At 37.7% G+C, this 18,289-nt stretch overlaps 1 protein-coding gene across 2 annotated transcripts in view; it reads left to right on the plus strand.

Annotated features, from left to right (window-relative positions):
• The window catches only part of Ngly1 (N-glycanase 1), a 60,100-nt gene that overhangs the window by 24,348 nt on the left and 17,463 nt on the right, over nucleotides 1-18,289 (plus strand). For both annotated transcript variants that reach the window (XM_021182229.2, XM_029468856.1), the window contains exons 5-9: nucleotides 3,435-3,657; nucleotides 6,418-6,539; nucleotides 7,488-7,633; nucleotides 9,103-9,213; nucleotides 15,053-15,217. In XM_021182229.2, the coding sequence (XP_021037888.1) occupies nucleotides 3,435-3,657; nucleotides 6,418-6,539; nucleotides 7,488-7,633; nucleotides 9,103-9,213; nucleotides 15,053-15,217 (767 nt within the window). The remainder of the gene's footprint in view (nucleotides 1-3,434; nucleotides 3,658-6,417; nucleotides 6,540-7,487; nucleotides 7,634-9,102; nucleotides 9,214-15,052; nucleotides 15,218-18,289) is intronic.

The following is an 18,289-nucleotide window of genomic DNA, read 5'->3' on the forward strand; positions in this document are numbered from 1 at the left end:
ATGTGTTCTAGATTGATACTTTCCTTATGTGTTCTAGATTGATGCCTTCCTTATGTGTTCTAGATTGATACTTTCCTTATGTGTTCTAGATTGATACTTTCCTTATGTGTTCTAGATTGATACTTTCCTTATGTGTTCTAGATTGATACTTTCCTTTGCTAGACACATTAGAATTTTACTACTCCCTATCTCAATGTTCCTTGTTAATTTATTAGGTGGATCTTCTAGAATTCAGAAGTTTTAAATAACATAATTTTCCATTTCTGGATTTTATATTATTAGTCGAACCATGCTTTTAAGAAAACCTTTGCAGGCTGGGGAAATGGCCACACAAGGATGAATTCCTGAGTTTGAGTACCCAGAATTCACAAAGACTGATGTAGTGGAATATATCTGTAATCTGCACTCCTATAGGAAGATGGGGGATGGAGACAGTGGACTTCCAGAAGCTCAGTTATTCGTACCATACAAGTTACAAAAAGAGATGCTGACTCAAACAGTGTGAAATGCGAGGATAAACACCTGAGCTTGCCTTCTGTGTACTGTGACACATCCATACACATGTGCATTGCACACACACATGCACACACTAAGGAGGCCTTCTGGGGTCCAGTTATAAACATGTTCTCTTGTAACTCTTAACTATTGTAGTACTATAGAGAAAGACAGGCTTCTTACATAAATGTATTAACAGTATCAAATATCTAGGTAACCACTTGTCTCAACTAAATGGGTGACCCATTCTCTTAAAATTTCTTTGACATGACAATATTGTCTTGGTGTTTAATGTTTTTTTTTTTCTATTTAATGAGTTTGGTTTGGGTTTTGAGCTACTGTTTTCCTGTATATCTAGGCTAGCCTGGACTGCTTTTTACCTCAGTCTCTGGGTGCTTAAGATTACAGGCCTGCATCATTGCATGCAGTGACACCTTTATTAAATGCCTTTTATTCACTTTTAAACTATCTTTTGACTGATACAGAAGACCTGTCTCAAAAAAGAATAAAAAGGTTTGTCTTTCAGTACTCTTTCTTTTTTCATTGATTTCTTATAGGAGTATGATATTTGATTATTAAAAATCAGTAAGTTCATTTACCTTTAAAAAAACTTTAAACATGCACTATTATCACAGTGCATTAGTCTTTGAGTAAAATGACAGATAAACCTACGCTGTGTAGATGATATACGCAGTGCTGATTATCTTCTCAACAGTAGACAAGGACTCACTGCCATGGTAGTTCTTAAGGAGACCTGTACTAGCTGTTTTGTGTTTGTTTGCTGTACTGGGGCTTGCATTGCACATTTCAGACAAATGTTCCCTGAGCTAAGCTGCCAGACTCTATTGCCTATTAGGTAACATCTTCTTCTTTTCATATAAATTCTGTAGTAAATAGTTTTTTGAGAAAAATTATTTTATAATTTTGAGATTATATTTAATTACAAAATAATTTGGGGATTAACAAATTTAAAAGCAATAAACTTTCCTGGAGATACTACGTATTGCTGAACTGTAGGCGCCTCCCCCATGCTTTTACATTTGTGAAATATATCAAACAAAGCTAGGAGAGACTGGAATCCAGCTGACCCTTGGACAGCATGGGTTTGAACTATACTGGTCCACCTATAAATGGGTCTATAAATTAAAGTGTTTTTCATATGTCCCACACATATGTATCATAATTCATTTTACCATTGGTTCTGTTTTGCTGTACACACACACGCATTTTTTTAAAGTTAAAGTTCGTTTGGGTTGTGGTTTATACTTAGAACTAAAATTTAAAAGTATCGTTTATTAAAAGTTAACTCACGTAATCTAGACTTCAGTGTGACCAGTCATACTTAAGAAATTGAAGCAAATAGAAAGATGCAATATTCTATTCTAACTAAAACTAGCCATAGTATTGGTGTCAGTGGCCCAGCTCTTCTTTATAAGGAAAGGAATGAGATGGCATTGATAGCCAAGTGTGCAGCCGTGAAGACCTCTTTCAGCATGTTTTACTTTTTTTGTTTTTGGTTTTTTTTTTTTTTTTGGTTGTTTTGGTTTTGGTTTTTTTGTTTTACTTTAATGGTTTGTATTTTAATACACTTTTCAAGATTTTTAAATTACTTCATATCTAGACAAGTTGAGATTTTTAACAACTTAATGTAAATTTACTACTTGATTTTAAAAGAGTAAGTGCATTGCAAATACCTGTTACTGAAGGGCTTAAATTACTTTTTAAGAAACAATTTTGCAGATGTCCCATTATATCATCATTCCTAGTATTGTTAAAGAATACTATTTCAGACACCTGTGATGAATATCAGATGTATCAGATAACATTATACTATGTGTTTTTTTCATAGATTTTTTTTTATTTATTTTAATTTCAAAACATTAAATGTAGAGATTAAGGCTGGCAAGATAGCCCAGTGGGACAGGTAGGCAGGGCTGACAAGATACCTCAGCAAGTTGAGTTATTTGCCAGCATCCTAACAAGCTGGGGATTTTCTCTGAGGACCCACATAAGAAGAACCAATTTTCACAAGTTGTCCTCAGATCTGTACACAAGTATACTCTGGCACATATGAGCATACACACACACACACACACATCCATGAGTAAATGTAATTTTTTAAATAGGAGATGATATTTTATTGATAAATTAGGCAAAATATTTTGTGTCATGCTTACTTGCTGGGGCTGTTCTGTACACTCTAGATATGCTGGGTGTTTGTCTTTTGGTGTGCATATCCATGGATAAATTCTATTACACAGTTGAAGCACTGACAAAAAAAAATAGATAGTGGAGAACATTGTCTGCTCTTACAGAGGAGTACCCAGATAGAAGCTTACGATCTTCTGTAAGTCTAGTTTTGTGGGATCTGAAACTAGATCTAGGAAAGACACCAATACACATAAAATAAATCTTTAAAAAGCTAACAGCATGATATTTACCATATCTGGTACTCAGACATCTACCTATAATTTTCTTATCATTTCATGTTTACCTATGCATATATCCAATAGCAAATTTAATACGGCCAAAATTAATATTTGATGGTGCTAGTGACAAAACTCTGGACCTTGCACACATCAAGCAAGTGTGCTACCACTTAAGCTGTGTTTCTCAAAATCGTATTTTTCTATCTCCCTTGTGTTTTATGGGTCGATTCCATGTTGACCCCCATTCCTTGAGACAATGTCATGCTCTGGTCAGTTGCATAGCAGAGACTGCAGTAGTCACTTCTGCTGTAACTGCAGTCACACAGCTTACTGTGTGTGTGTGTGTTAGCCCTGTCCACAGCATCTAACATTCCTTGCATATTCTTTGTGAACGCTTTTATTATTTTACACTTTCATATATTTCTGCTCCCAATCTGAGCATAAAGTATATAGGAAGTTTTGAATTTTGGGGGCTTTAAACCTTAACTGGTTTCTCTTCTAACTTCCAAGGTACTAATGTAAGTGATGAGGACTTCCTTCTACTGGAGCTCCTACACTGGTTTAAAGAGGAGTTTTTTCGCTGGGTGAATAACATTGTGTGCAGCAAATGTGGTGGAGAGACTAGATCTAGAGATGAGGCATTGCTGCCCAATGATGATGAACTGAAGTGGGGTGCAAAGAATGTGGAGGATCATTACTGTGATGCCTGCCAGTTGAGCAACCGCTTCCCAAGGTGGGTACCTGCCAAGTGAGGTGGGGGCTCTCTCAGTGGAATAGTAAACAGATTTATTATTAAATTAGCTTTTTAATATCCATTTTAACTGGACTTGATATTTCTTTAGGACAAAAGTCTGCAGACTAAACTGGCAGACTAGACCCAGCCATATCCACATTCTCTGGTTTTGTTAGGACACAGCCCTCTGACATATGGGTCCTGTGACAGTTTTCTGGCTGTCTTTTCTGTCTCTCCCTCATGTGTGTATATCTGTGTCTTGTGTAGCCCAGGCTGTCCTGGAACTTCTAATTTTTCTGCCTCAAATTGTTGAGTGCTAAGATGGTAGGCATGTATCACAATGTAGCCAGTGCTGGGGACTAGGCCTCTAGCTTTGTGCATGTTAGGCAGGCAATTTATCAGTTGAGCTAATCTCCAGTCCTTACTGTCTCCTTTATGCAGTTTGAATAGGAGCTGACTCCTATTCTAAGGCATACATTTTTACATATATCCATAGCATTTTAAAGTATGAAAGTGCTGTGGTATACAGTGAAAATATTAGTGATAGTGATGCCGTTATGATAGTAAATATAGTGCTGCCTTTAATAATCAGATACGGGGATAAAAGTAAGAGCAGAAATTGTTTTAATTAGGGCTTCCTCTGTTCCAGCCTTTCAAATCTATCTCAATCTCTGTATTTTTCTTGTTTATTTGGTTTCATTTGAGACTGAGTCCTGCTGTGTAGTTCAATTATCCTTTTACATATCAAAATTGCACATGTGCACACTAAACCTGAATAATCATATCTCCATTTTAAACTTGGGAAATTAAAATTTTTCAATTTACTTTTTTCAACCTGTAGCTTATAAGCTCCGTGTTAGATTTTCTTAATAGGCAATAGTTACGAAGTTTAGTTCTGTTGCCCAGCAAGAAAAGATGCCACATGTTTGAAAAGCCTGTTCTGGTGGAGTTTAGTACTCAGTTTTGTCTTAACTTGGAACCAGCCCTACATTATACATAAAGGAATATTGTACCCAATGCTGATATAAAACCAGCTTTGTTTTGTTGTTCTTCAACTTGCACTTACACAACACCTTTACAGTACCATATCTAGTTAAGTCCCTCTTATAAGGCTTTTTGTTTGTTTTTCCCTAGGCAACAGAATTAAACTAACAATATAGTATGGGTTAGTGCTATTTATGGTATTTATGCCATCATTTCTTGCTTTACTTTTAGTTGTTTGTGCAAAGTTGGAGAATCAACACATGGGGGGGGGGGCGGTGTTTTATTATGGTTTTAGTACCAGAGCTAGGCCTCGAGGCCTCCATGTTGCTGGTGCACTGCTTCACCACTGAGGAATTGCTCTTGCTCTACTCCATTTGACTTGACCCAAGACCAGAATGTTCCAGCTCATTAATATGCCTTAATGTAACCTTGAATCCCTTTTCAGTTAGAATGCTGAATTCACTTAAGCTTAAGCAAAGCAGCTGCTTAGCCCACTTTTCAATGCAGAGCCAATTCATTCATTTTCTTCCGGGTCTGGAGCTAGCCTTTCTGCCTAGCTAGAGCGCAAGACACGCACCAGCTTTTCTCAGTGCAGAGTAAAAATCTCAGTGCTCTCTATTCTTGTGATACATTTGTAATTGAAATAACTTTTGGGAGAATGCTGCACACATCTTGCTTGTAAATTAGCAAACATTTTTAAGTGGGTCCAGAAATTAATCAAAAGTCATTATTAAAAAGAAAACTGGAACTTATACTAAGTTAAAATATCTGCATATGAGTGAGGAGTCCAGCTGTGTTTACACACAGAGAGAATGAAGTCTTGTCAACCATTCTCTACCTTATTCCCGGGAGTCAGGTGTCTACCAAGCCCCCAAAATCCTGCCTCCATCACCCACAGCATTGGGGTTACAAGTATGCATGGTCATACCCCCAGCTCTTTACATGAGTACTGGATCCAAAATCAGTTCCTTATTTTTCCACAGCAAGTGTTCCTAAGCCCTGAGCCATCTCTCCATCCCTAATCCCCACAGCCCTAGTTTTGGTTTTCAAGTTTGGAAGCAGTGTCTCACATAGCACAGGCTAGCCTTGAATGACTTTGCCTTCCTAGTCTCCTCCTCCCTTCCAAACCCTGGGATTACACATGTACATCTTCTGTGGTGATGGGAATTGAACCATGTATGATAGTCAAGTATCCTACCAACTGAGTTAAATCCCTGCCCCTGCCCTTGCCCCTGCCCTGCCCCTGCCCCTGCCCCTGCCCTAAGCTAAAATCCATTGAGTAATTTTTAAAGGTAATTACAAAGCAAGCTTATTTACTTGCAAGAGAACCATTGAATATCCTAATCACAGTTTTTAGAAAACCTGCCTATACTAAATATTTTTAGAATCCAGTCAAGATGAAAACTCCCCTGTGCAGCCATTCTCCTACATCTTAGCTGTTACATGGCTTGTAATACTGATTCTGAGTGTGGCAGTATGGATAGGCTAATCAGTGCATTTACCTTCTTTGAAGTGGTAGCACCCATTTTTAATTAAGACTAAAACTGACTGCATATAGTAAACTACACTCATTGAAGACAGTTCTACCTTTTAAGCATGGTTCACAAAGACTAGCACAGTACCCTGTATATATAGGGTATGTGTTTTAAGTCAGTATTTTAAAATAAGACACTAAAAGTCATTATTGTTGTTTTAGCATACAAATGATTTAAGTTCTTTAAAAATTTGATTTTGATCATGAATCACAGCTCTCATCTTTGTTGTTTTTTAAACCAGATATAACAACCCAGAGAAACTTTTGGAAACAAGATGTGGACGCTGTGGTGAATGGGCCAATTGTTTTACTCTGTGCTGCCGTGCATTAGGGTTTGAAGCTCGATATGTGTGGGATTACACAGGTACAGCGTGAGTAGGAGAGAAGAAGAGACAGAGAAGAGAGGAGCTTTGTAAACCTGGAGTTGAGGTTTACAGCCTGAGCCCCTCATTTTCTCTTTTTCATATCACCTGAGTTCTCTGTTAACCTTCTGTAAGGTAACAGCAGTAGCAGCCTCACAGGAGATCTCAAGACTCTGTAACATTTGTACCACAGCTGCCCCATTCCCAGTGTCTGGACTCTATCCTATAGGTGACATTAACAGTACCTTGTTCTGTGTGGATGGAAATGTGTGTAGTAACATGCTATAGAGATCATGGTAAAGGATTGCTGTAGTTGATGTAGTAAGCCTCTACTACATTCTGTAGACACTAAGGAAAACTTGTGGACTTGCTCTTCATTTAGAAAAAAACTCATGTCAGGTTCGTGTTGAAAGTCTCTTTCCCTGTCCCAGGGTTTTCCTTGTTTTAGAATTAGATGAAACCTTCAGCTGATAGTCTTCTCTCAGAATCAAATATAGAGCCTCAAGCGCTCAAGGGTGTTTAAGGCAGGAGGATTGAAACCAGCCTGGGTATCCATTTGCCTACTAATGAGACTCCATTTCAAAACTCAGTATAGACCATGAATAACCAGGTACTCTGTCAGGCATCCTATGAGTCTGGAGAGGTTGTTTCAGAAGTCACATCTATTCCTCACAGCCCGCTAGTTCGGATGCTCTTCTGAAAGCTTTACCTGCCTTAGGGTCACAGCACACATCATTTTTAGTTAAGACTTAAACTGACTACATTTTAAATACAAATACTGTACAATTATGTGTGCCACAAAATGTTCTTGCTAATTAACTCGATGTTAAGTATTATAAGTTAGTTTATTATATGATTCTTAGAGGATTACTTACAGTTATTGGAAGCCATTCTTGTTTTATAAACTTAACTTCTACTTCCCTTTTCTTTCTCTTCTCCCACATGAGTAGACCATGTTTGGACAGAAGTCTATTCTCCATCTCAGCAGCGGTGGCTACACTGTGATGCATGTGAGGATGTCTGCGACAAACCCCTCCTTTATGAAATAGGATGGGGCAAGAAGCTTTCCTATATAATAGCATTCTCTAAAGATGAGGTAGGACATCAGAGAAAATGCACACCTTCAAAGTGTACTTGACATATGGGCTACATTCATTTGTACGGTGCTGTTTCTTCTGTCATTTGTAAACACCATAAAGTCATTGGAATCAGTGTGTCCCCTGTGGGTGTCCAAGGGATATTTGTATCCATTTATGTATAGATGAATAGTGGGTGAGTTACTTTTTAATCTTAAATTAAGCTGCTGCAAACATTCAGGTATATACTTGCTTTTTCTTGTTGCCTAGGAGTGGAATGGCTGGGTCATTGTCAGATTATTTTGCAAAGCAGTGGCACCATTTTATTTTCTTACCAGTAGTACATGAGATTTGCTAGTTTCTCCATATCCTTGCCAAAGTTTAGTGTGGCTTTACTATTTTTTTTTTTTTTTGAGTCGGGGGTGGGGGTGGGGATATTTTCTTTATTAACGTTTCAAATGTTTTCACCTTTCCAGGTCTCCCCTTCAGAAACCCCCTATCCCATTCCCCCCTCCCCTGCCTCTGTGAGGGTGCTCCTCCACCCACCCACCCACTCCTGTCCTTGTCATTCCTTAACACTAGCCTTGTGGCTTTACTTTTTAAAATTCAGCCCTGTCAATGAGAGCATGGTTGTGCTTTCCAAGTGTGCTTCCTTAATGACACAGTGTCCTGCCTGGAGCATGTGCTAGGTTTCATTTTCTAAACCTGTGCCTCTTTTCTTCTGAGTTTAGAGGTTTCTTTTATTGTTTTTTAAGTTCTTATGTAAGTTGTTTTTAGAATTTTGTGTTGTTAATATTTGCCTCGTGTGTTCTAAATGGTAAAAGAAAAGAAATCAGTCAAATTCTCTTTAAGATTTTGCTTTTACATTATATGGAAAAGTGTTGCTGCTTCGTGACAATGATTTTCTCTTATTTTCTTCTTAGAGCGTTTTATGTTTTAGTTAGTTGAGACTTATTTTGAGCATCTACATTAATGAACTGCCCTGCCAAAGATGGCTGAGGAGACTGGGCTTCTCTCTTGTCCTCTCTGTCAGAAATCACTTCTGTAATAATACAGCAAAGAGGGTAAAGTTTCGTTTGTTTAATTCTGCAATGGCAGCATCTTTACAATATGAAAATCTAACATTGTGAAAATATTTTTATTTATCACTATTTTATTGAAAAAAATTAAAGCATATTCTTTTCAATGTCTTTCACTTTCATTTTGTTTTACTATGGCTTGTGAGACTGGCCTTGAACTCACGGATCTGCCTCGGCCTCCTTATTCCTGGATTATGGTGGTAATCTATCATGCTCAGCTTTTCTTTCTTATTTTTTTTAATTGAACAATACCCTCAACTCTGGCTTTTAAATTCTAACACAGGATATTTTTCTTAGTTACTTGTAAGAGTTCTTTGCATTGTAGCTATTTAAAAAATAAAGCTATTTAAAAAAAATTAAAGGAGCATTGTGATTTTTGTTAAATAGCTGTGTTTTGTAACTGACCCCAGGTAGTTGATGTCACCTGGCGATACTCTTGTAAACATGATGAGGTGCTATCCAGGAGGACCAAGGTTAAAGAAGAGTTACTTCGAGAAACTATTAATGGGCTTAATAAGCAGGTATGTAGTGGCTGTCATTGTAAAGGGGACATTTGAAATTTTACATATCAGGGATAGTCTGTTTTAACTCTTTATTTACTTATTGAGAAAGATCTCATGTATCCTTGACCTCATGTGCTAGGATAATATGTGCAACAGCATGTCTAGTTTTTAAAAATTACCTTTATTCCTTAAGAATTTCCTACAGTGCATTTTGATATTTACCACCCCAAAACTATCCCCAGATTCACCTTCCCTCCCTCACCCCCACCTACCCACCCGCTTCTTATCATCTTTTTTTTTTTTTGGTCCTAATGTGTGCTGCCCAGATACTCTTGGTTTTTCGAGACAGGGTTTCTCTGTATAGTCCTTGCTGTCCTGGAACTCACTTTGTAGACCAGGCTGGCCTCGAACTCAGAAATCCGCCTGCCTCTGCCTCCTGAGTGCTCTTGATGTGAGGCCTGACCTGGAGCTTGATCTACACCAGGTGTCACACCCTTCAGGAAAACTGTCTTCACCCCAGCAATTATTAATTACCAGTAGCTCCCTAGATAATGGTGGGACTTCATCCCTACCTCCCTACTTCAGTGCTGGGATTTTGCCAGCTTGAGTGTATACACAAGTCTTGTGCATGCTGCCATGACTACTGTGAGTTTTACACGTACAGCTTCTCTGCTGTGTCTGGAAAACACGTTAATTATAGTCAGTCAGCCACAAGTGGCTCTTAAAAACTTTCTGCCCCTTCTTCTTCGGTGACCCCCCAGGCCTTGAGGGGAGAGGTATGATACAGGTGTTCACTGTGTGCTGAGAACTCTGCAGTCTCTTATTCGCTTCGAGTTAACTAGCTGCCACACCCAAGTTTATATAGTTCAGAGAATGGAACCCAGGGCCTTAGGCATTCTAGGCAGTTTACCAAGTGAGCTAATTCTTATCCACCACTGAAATTTCTGAAGTAGTAACATCTTTCTACCAAGACTATTTTAATAACGCAGTGTCTTTTTTATTCTTAATTTTTTATTATTTAAATGTATTTTATACATCAAACATGTTAATAATATTGAGTATTTAAAGAATCAAAAAATACATAAAAATTTGTTCATCTTTTATATTCATATCCTTTCATATCCTAAAAATATCATTAATGAATATTTAATACTATCTATAACTGAGGATCCTATATCTAATGTTGAATACTAAATTGTTTCAAAACATGTAAAATATTCTTTGGGAGTTAAGCATAATAAAAGAGGATAAAATATTATAAATGAATCATTAAGAATTATATTCAAAAGCCCTTATATGATACAACCTGACATAGTGAGAGAGTATTTAAAATGCATTATGTATCTGTGTACATTGTCTAACAATAAGTTTACATTAAAAAGATTATCAATGTTTCTAGGAGAGAAATTATTTTTTCATTAAGTATATATGAAAAATTTCAAAATAGCAAAATCTCTTTGAAGTTAAACATTAAGAAAATGCTAATTTCAGGGACACTGAGAAAAATTATAAATATTCATGATGTTTGTAGAACATGATTTTAATGTTTCAGCTATTGCTATTCAACAAACAGAATAGTTATTTTAAGATAATATTTTGTTGTTATGTCTCCCTTTTCATTTCTGATTTTATTAATTTGGATACTGTCTCTGTGCCTCTGGTTCTTCTGGATAAAGGTTCATCTATCTTGTTGATTTTCTCAAAGAACCAGCTTCTGGTTTGGTTGATTGTTTGTATAGTTCTTTTTGTTTCTATTTGGTTTCCTGCAGTCCACTCCTCTCTGGCATATTTGCTTCTTTTTGTTCTAGAGCTTTCGGGTGTGCTGTCAAGCTGCTAGTGTAAGCTCTCTTCAGTTTCTTTTTGGAGGCACTTGGAGCTATGAGTTTTCCTCTTATCACTTCTTTCATTGTGTCCCATAAGTTTTGGTATGATGTGTCATTTTCATTAAATTCTAGAAAGCCTTTAATTTCTTTATTTGTTCCTTGACCAAGTTATCATTGAGTAGAGCGTTGTTCAGCTTCCATGTGTCTATGTGCTTTCTGTTGGCTTTTCTTTTTTTTTTTTTTTATTTTATTTATTTATTTATTTTTGTGTAGTTAAGGACAGCCTTAGTCTGTGGTGATCTGATAGGGTGCATGGAATTATTTCAGTCTTCTTGTATCTGTTGAGGCCTGTTTTGTGACAAATTATGTGGTCAATTTTGGACAAGGTACTGTGAGGTGCTGAGAAGAAGGTATATTCTTTTGCTTTTGAATGAAATGTTGTATAAATATCTGTTAGATCCATTTGGTTCATAACTTCTGTTGGTTTCACTGTGTCTCAGTTTAGCTTCTGTTTCCATGATCTGTCCATTGATTAGACTGGGGTGTTGAAGTCTGCCACTATTATCGTGTGGGGTGCAATGTGTGCTTTGAACTTTTTAGTAAAGTTTCTTTTATGAATGCTGGTGCCCTTGAATTTGGAGCATAGATGTTCACAATTGAGAGTTCATCTTGGTAGATTTTTTCCTTTGACCAATATGAAGTGTCCTTCCTTTTCTTTTTTTTTTATACCGTTTGGTTGAAATTTGTTTTTATTCCATATTAAAGTGGCTACTCCAGCTTGTTTATTGGGGCCATTTTCTTGGAAAATTGTTTTCCAACCTTTTACTCTAAGGTAGTGTCTGCCTTCATCACTGAGGTGTGTTTCCTGTATGCAGCAAAATATTGGGTCCTGTTTATATATCCAGTCTGTTAGTCTATGTTGTTTTACTGGGGAATTGAGTCCATTGATATTAAGAGATATTAAAGAAAAGTAATTGTTGCTTCCTGTTATTTTTGTTGTTAGGGTTGGGATTCTGTTCATGTAGCTATCTTCTTTTAGGTTTGTTGAAAGATTACTTTCTTGCTTTATCTAGGGTGTAGTTTCCCTCTGTATGTTGGTGTTTTCCATCTATTACCCTTTGTAGGGCTGGATTTATGGAAAGATATTATGTAAATTTGGTTTTGTCATGGAATATCTTGATTTCTCTATCTATGGTAATTGAGAGTTTTGCTGGGTATAATAGTTTGGGCTAGCATTTATGTTCTCTTAGTTTCTGTATGACATCTGCCCAGGATCTTCTAGCTTTCTGGTGAGTGTGGTGTAATTCTGATAGGTCTGCCTTTATATGTTACTTGACCTTTTTCCCTTACTGCTTTTAATATTCTTTCTTTATTTAGTACAGTTTGGTGTTTTTGATTATTATATGACAGGAGGAATTTCTTTATTGGTCCAGTCTATTTGGAATTCTGTTGGCTTCTTGTATTTTCATGGGCATCTCGTTCTTTAGGTTTGAGAAGTTTTCTTCTATAATTTTATTGAAGATATTTACTGGCCCTTTAAGTTGGGAATCTTCACTCTCTTCTATACCTATTATCCTTAGGTTTGATCTTCTCATTGTGTCCTGGATTTCCTGGATAAAACATTAGGAGCTTTTTGTTCTTTGCATTTTCTTTGACTGTTGTGTCAATGTTTTCTATGGTATCTTCTGCACCTGAGATTCTCTTCTATCTCTTGTATTCTGCCTGATCTCTTTCTTAAGTTTTCTAACTCCAGGGTTGTCTCCCTTTGTGATTTCTTTATTGTTTCTATTTCCATTTTTAGATCTTGGATGGTTTTCTTCACTTCATTAACCTGTTTGGTTGTTTGCTTGTAATTCTTTAAGGGATTTTTGTATTTCCTCTTTAAGGGCTTCTAGCTTTTTACCTGTGTTCTCCTGTATATCTTTAAGGGAGTTATTTATGTCCTTCTTAAAGTCCTCTATCACCATCATGAGAAGTGATTTTAGATCTAAATCTTGATTTTTCCACTGTGATGGTGTATCCAAGACTTGCTATGTTGGGAGAATTGGGTTCTGCTGATGCCAAGTAACCTTGGTTTCTGTTGCTTATGTTCTTAAGCTTGCCTCCTGCCATCCAGTTATCTCTCGTGCTACCTGCCCTTGCTATATATAACTGGAACCTCTCCTTCCTGTGATCCTAGTTGTGTCAGAACTCCTCAGTTCAGCTGTCTCTGTAATCCTGTGATTCTGGGATCCTGTGATCCTAAGATACTGGGTGTGTCAGAGTTCCTAGGAGTCAAGCTGCCTCTGGAACCCTGAGATTCTGGTGTGGCCAAGTTCCAGGGATCCTGGGGTCCTGTGAACCTGTGGGCCTGGGTGTATTAAAGCACCTGAGAATGGAGCTTTTTCTGGGTGTTGTGGGACTGGCTGTGGAGTGTGTGCCCAAGGTCTGCTCAGAAGGGCCAGTGTCTTTTTATTTATGGAAATTTTTGCATGGTTCATTTAAGTGTTATAGGGTGTTATATGTTAAATGTCACATTCCTTCTCAAAATGAATAAAACATCATTTCAGTATTCATAATATTTGCATAGAAAATATGCAGTTGTGGGCTTGGGACATAGCTCAGTAGTTAAAGTGCTTGCTGTATAAACATGAGGATCCCCAGAATTTATAGTTTACATGGGTAAACTGTAAATGTGATAGGTTGTACCTGTAACTTGATGAGTTACACACAGATAGATCCTAGGAACCTTCCAGCTGCTGATCTAGGCAAGATGGTGAGATGTGGGTTAATTAGAAATCCTCTCTCAAAAGTAACATGGAGAAAGATAGAGGAAGATACCTGATGTTAACCTCGAACTTCTCTCTGGAACATATGATAGGCACATGTGCACACCACACACACACACACACACACACACACACACACACACACACACATCATTGCTGGGCATGTTGGTGAATGTTTGTAATCTTAGCATTCTTAGCCGTTGGGGCTGTTGGGAGGCTGAAGTAGGAGGATAGTGAATTTCAGGCTAACAGGCTAACATGAACTACGTAGTGAGACCCCATCTGAAGAATGGAAAAGTATCCTGTTTAGTTTTCAAACTGTATCTTGAGTATGATGATGTACTTGTACTCGTGTACATATGTATATATAAATGTACCTACATGTTCATGTACATAATTTTTTAAAATAAGGCATGGAATGGTTATACTGACTACTGAGGAAAAAAAGAATGGATCTGAGATGGAAGAGGCTTTTATAACCTTTTGGTCGTATTTTGTATATATTTGCAGTTTTGTGGTACATTCAAAAACAATTTTGTTCTACCTGACAGCAAAAATGAAGCCAACTACCTAAATCTGATGCTAGATTGACATGTATGGTAACGTCTCTGCCTAGTTTGAACTCGCTTTCAGTCTTAGGAGAGAGGCTTGATAGAGACCCTAGCCTGGAATGGGAGAGCATGGCTGGAGCATTTTGTATGATTTGATTTGCCTGCCTTCCACTCTGTTAGGAATTCTGTGTTGCTTCTCAGAGCTTTGGCCCACAGTTTATTCCTGATTTCTCAGCCTCTTCTCATAGTGCTTACTAACTGGCAAGTCCCTGGGAGGGGAAGAGGTACAGTAGGCTCCTTCACATTAGTTCGTTTTCCCCTGAAAGAATCTCGCATCCTGGCTCCTTGGTAGCTTCCTACTTTATATACCCAGTCAATCTCCCCCATCCCCTCTTTATCTATGTATGTGTGCGCACATGTACACATCTCATAGTTTTTTATAGCGAGGCCATTGGTACAACACAAGCTAGTCTGTCACAAGCAGAACAGAAGGTGCTACCTCCCATTTTAAAGCTGCAATAATCCAGGTCATGAGAGTTTAAAATAGATGCTAAATGATTTATTAAAATAAAATATATAAAATTAAGTTTTCCATAGTTTTAAATTTTCTAACTAGTAAACTTTATTATTTCTTTCAAGAACTCTTCAGTTTTTATTTTGCTTAAAGGTATACTTCTGTATTCTCATAAACTCTAATTTTAAACATTAATTACAGAGACAGCTATCATTATCAGAAAGCAGAAGGAAAGAACTTCTCCAGAGGATAATTGTGGAGCTCGTTGAATTTATATCTCCTAAAACCCCAAGACCTGGAGAACTTGGTGGAAGGGTATCCGGGTCATTGGCTTGGAGAGTGGCCCGAGGTGAGACGGGTCTAGAGGTATGTGTTCTAGACAAGAAGGCTGACTTAGACTATGTGTGTACTGAAGTCCTCGGTGATGAAAGTTTTCTTCCTGGGAGATTTTATGAGTAGTATATAGGGATAGATTTATAATATGTAGCACAATTTAAATCTCATTTTTCTCTTCCATCTAAAAGTAAAACTAGACACATTTCTTTTTTTTTTTAGTGTTTTTATTAGACATTTTCTTTATTTACATTTCAAATATTATTCCCTTTCCTCGTCTCCCTCCAAAAATCCTCTCCACTTATCCCCTCCCCAATGCTTACCAGCCCACCCACTCCTGCTTCCTGGCCCTGGCATTCCCCTATACTGTGGCATAGAGCCTTTACAGGATGACCAAGGGCCTCGCCTCACATTGATGACAGAATAGGCCATCCTCTGCTACATATGTAGCTGGAGCCATGAGTCCCACCATGTGTACTCTTTGGTTGGTGGTTTAGTCCCTGGGAGCTCCGGGGTTCTTGTTAGTTCATATTGTTGTTCTTCCAGGACGCCCAGGGCTATACAGAGAAACCCTGTCTCGAAAAACCAAAAAAAAAAAAAAAAAAAAAAAAAGTGGGGGGATGGATGGGATGGATCCCCAGGTGGGGGAGTCTCTGGTCATTCCTTCAGTCTCTGCTCACATTTCTAACAATCAGTCAGTTTCTTTAGTGGATAAGGCTATCAAAATCAGCTTTATTTAGTCTAAGAATTATTATGTACCTGTTTCTGTTACCACCCACCTGCATCACTAGATATTAGGGAGGCTAAAGCAGGAAAATTTCAAGTTCAGTATGACCATAGTGAAACTTTTGTCAAAGGGAAAGAAGTGTGAGAAAGAAACTCAGCAGAACAGCACTTGCCAAGCGTGTGTGAGGCTCTGTCCTCAAGCCTCAGTACTGAGGGTAGGGTTGCTCTCACCCAGTTAATCTATGGAAATGGAGGGCCTAACACTGGAACTGACCTGTATGGTGAAAGTCCATGTGCAGGGAGACATAGGGCACTAGATTGCCTCTTATCTAGGGAGCTTCAAGAAGCATTGCTGCATTATTCAGCAGACATAGAGCCTAGGAAGCTACATAATGAAAGTGCCTGAAAGGAAAATGACCCATTACATAGTGACAACTCAACAATTCTGAACAAATTATACTTTTATGTCACCTTTATCTAAATATGCCATTGTTCATTTTTCATGTCCCAGAGTCCCAGTAAATTCTGTGTTTGCTTTTTAGTTCATTCCATCATCTGTGGCAGGCTGCTAGTAATGTTGCTTTAGCTGTAGAATTATAACAGCCAAGTTCAACAAATAGTTCCAGTCACTGCTGACACAGTGCAAGCTAGGAGTCTGAATCTAGATTTAGCCATTAAAGAGCTCGTTTAACTCACAGCTGTGTTCAGCTGAAAACCGGGACATTATTTAGGTCTTCAGTTCCTTTCCTTTGGAGTGAGTGTGCTTCCTCTTACATGGGTATACACTAATTAAACTTTAAAAATACAAACTGGGCCATAGGATGAGCTTATTTTTCCCTGTTGAAAACTTTGAGATTTTTCTCAGTTACTGGAGACCATCTTACTGCCATGGATTTAAAAAGAAACCACTGATTCTCACTTTACAAATGGATGTTCTAAAAGTGAGCTTAAAGGAGTGTTAACCCTAAATAATAATTGCATCTTGATCTCACAGACATTTGGAGCAAGAAGAAAATATTGCTGATATTGTTTCCAGAAAGGAAAGTTTTATCTTAACTTCATTTTATGAAGACTAAGAGGGATGGCACGTGCCTGTAGTTCCAGCCCTAGGAAGACTGAGACAGGAGGATCTCAATTTTGAGACCAGCGTGGTCTCTATTTTTTTTTAATGAAATATTAATCTTGTTACATGTTGCTTTGCTTCTTTCCATACATGCTATATTCAGTAATATACTTTTTTAAAATTTTGACAGCTAGTTATCCTTTATGAGAGAATAGGTTATCATTCCAAACACTTTTCTGTGGTTTGTGTTAGCACTCTGAAATATCTTTGAGAAAACAGAGAAGATGTTGGGTTGTAGAAGTGCATGCTCATGTTTTGTGGTACTGAGGTGATGGGTCCTCAGTGCAACAAAAGGAAAGAAGGAAGGTGGGAGAAAGGAAGAAGATGGGAAAAGAATTGAGAATGCTAAAACAGAACTTGCTAAAATCAAATTCTAAAAAATAATAACTTGCTTATATTCACCTTTGAGAGCAAATAAACAGTTTCTGCTAAAGAGAGGTATTCTCTTTCATATGTAGACTGATGAGGGGTTTTGCTATTTTTTTGTCTTTTAAAGATAAGGTCTTGCAGTGCAGTTCAGGTTGGTGTCAAACTTGCTATCTTATTCCTTCATTAGCCTTCCCAGTACTGACTGCAATTGTTTGCTCCACCACACCCACTAAATGATAATATTTTAAAACATTACACACATGCATGTATGCATATATACACTTTTGTTAGATATTTTCATAGTGTGTCCCAATGTTGTGATGGAGTATTAACTGTTATATCAAGTTGAGAGTACAAAGATTGCTGATTCTCCATGGTGTATGGTTTTGCCTTCTTGTGGGCCTTGGCAGGATCTGGAGACAATTCAATCATCAAGTTTTCACCTTGGGATCATTATTATCTGTGTGGAGCACAGACAGAGAAGTTGAAAGAGTGTAAAGCTGGTAGTAACCTTTAGTGTCATAGTTACAGATGGAGGTAGAAGAGTAGAAATGAGGGAATGAGTGTATGTAGGTAGATGGGTTTTCTATTGCTGGGACAAATCAGTATGACCAAGGTAACTTACAGAAGATAGGGTTTATTTGGACTTTTATTTCCAGAAGGAAAGGAGTCCACCACCCTCAGGGAAGGGGAACATGGCAGCAGGCAGGCAAGTAGGTAGACGTGGCATTGACACTGCAACTGAGAGTCATAAACAGGAAACAGAGTTCTCTGACAATCTTTTTTTTTTAAATTTTTAATATTTTTATTACATATTTTCCTCAATTACATTTCCAATGCTATCCCAAAAGTCCCCCATAGCGCCCCCCACTTCCCTACCCACCCAT

Source organism: Mus caroli, chromosome 14 (genome assembly GCF_900094665.2).
Source record: "Mus caroli chromosome 14, CAROLI_EIJ_v1.1, whole genome shotgun sequence".
NCBI lineage: Eukaryota > Metazoa > Chordata > Mammalia > Rodentia > Muridae > Mus > Mus caroli.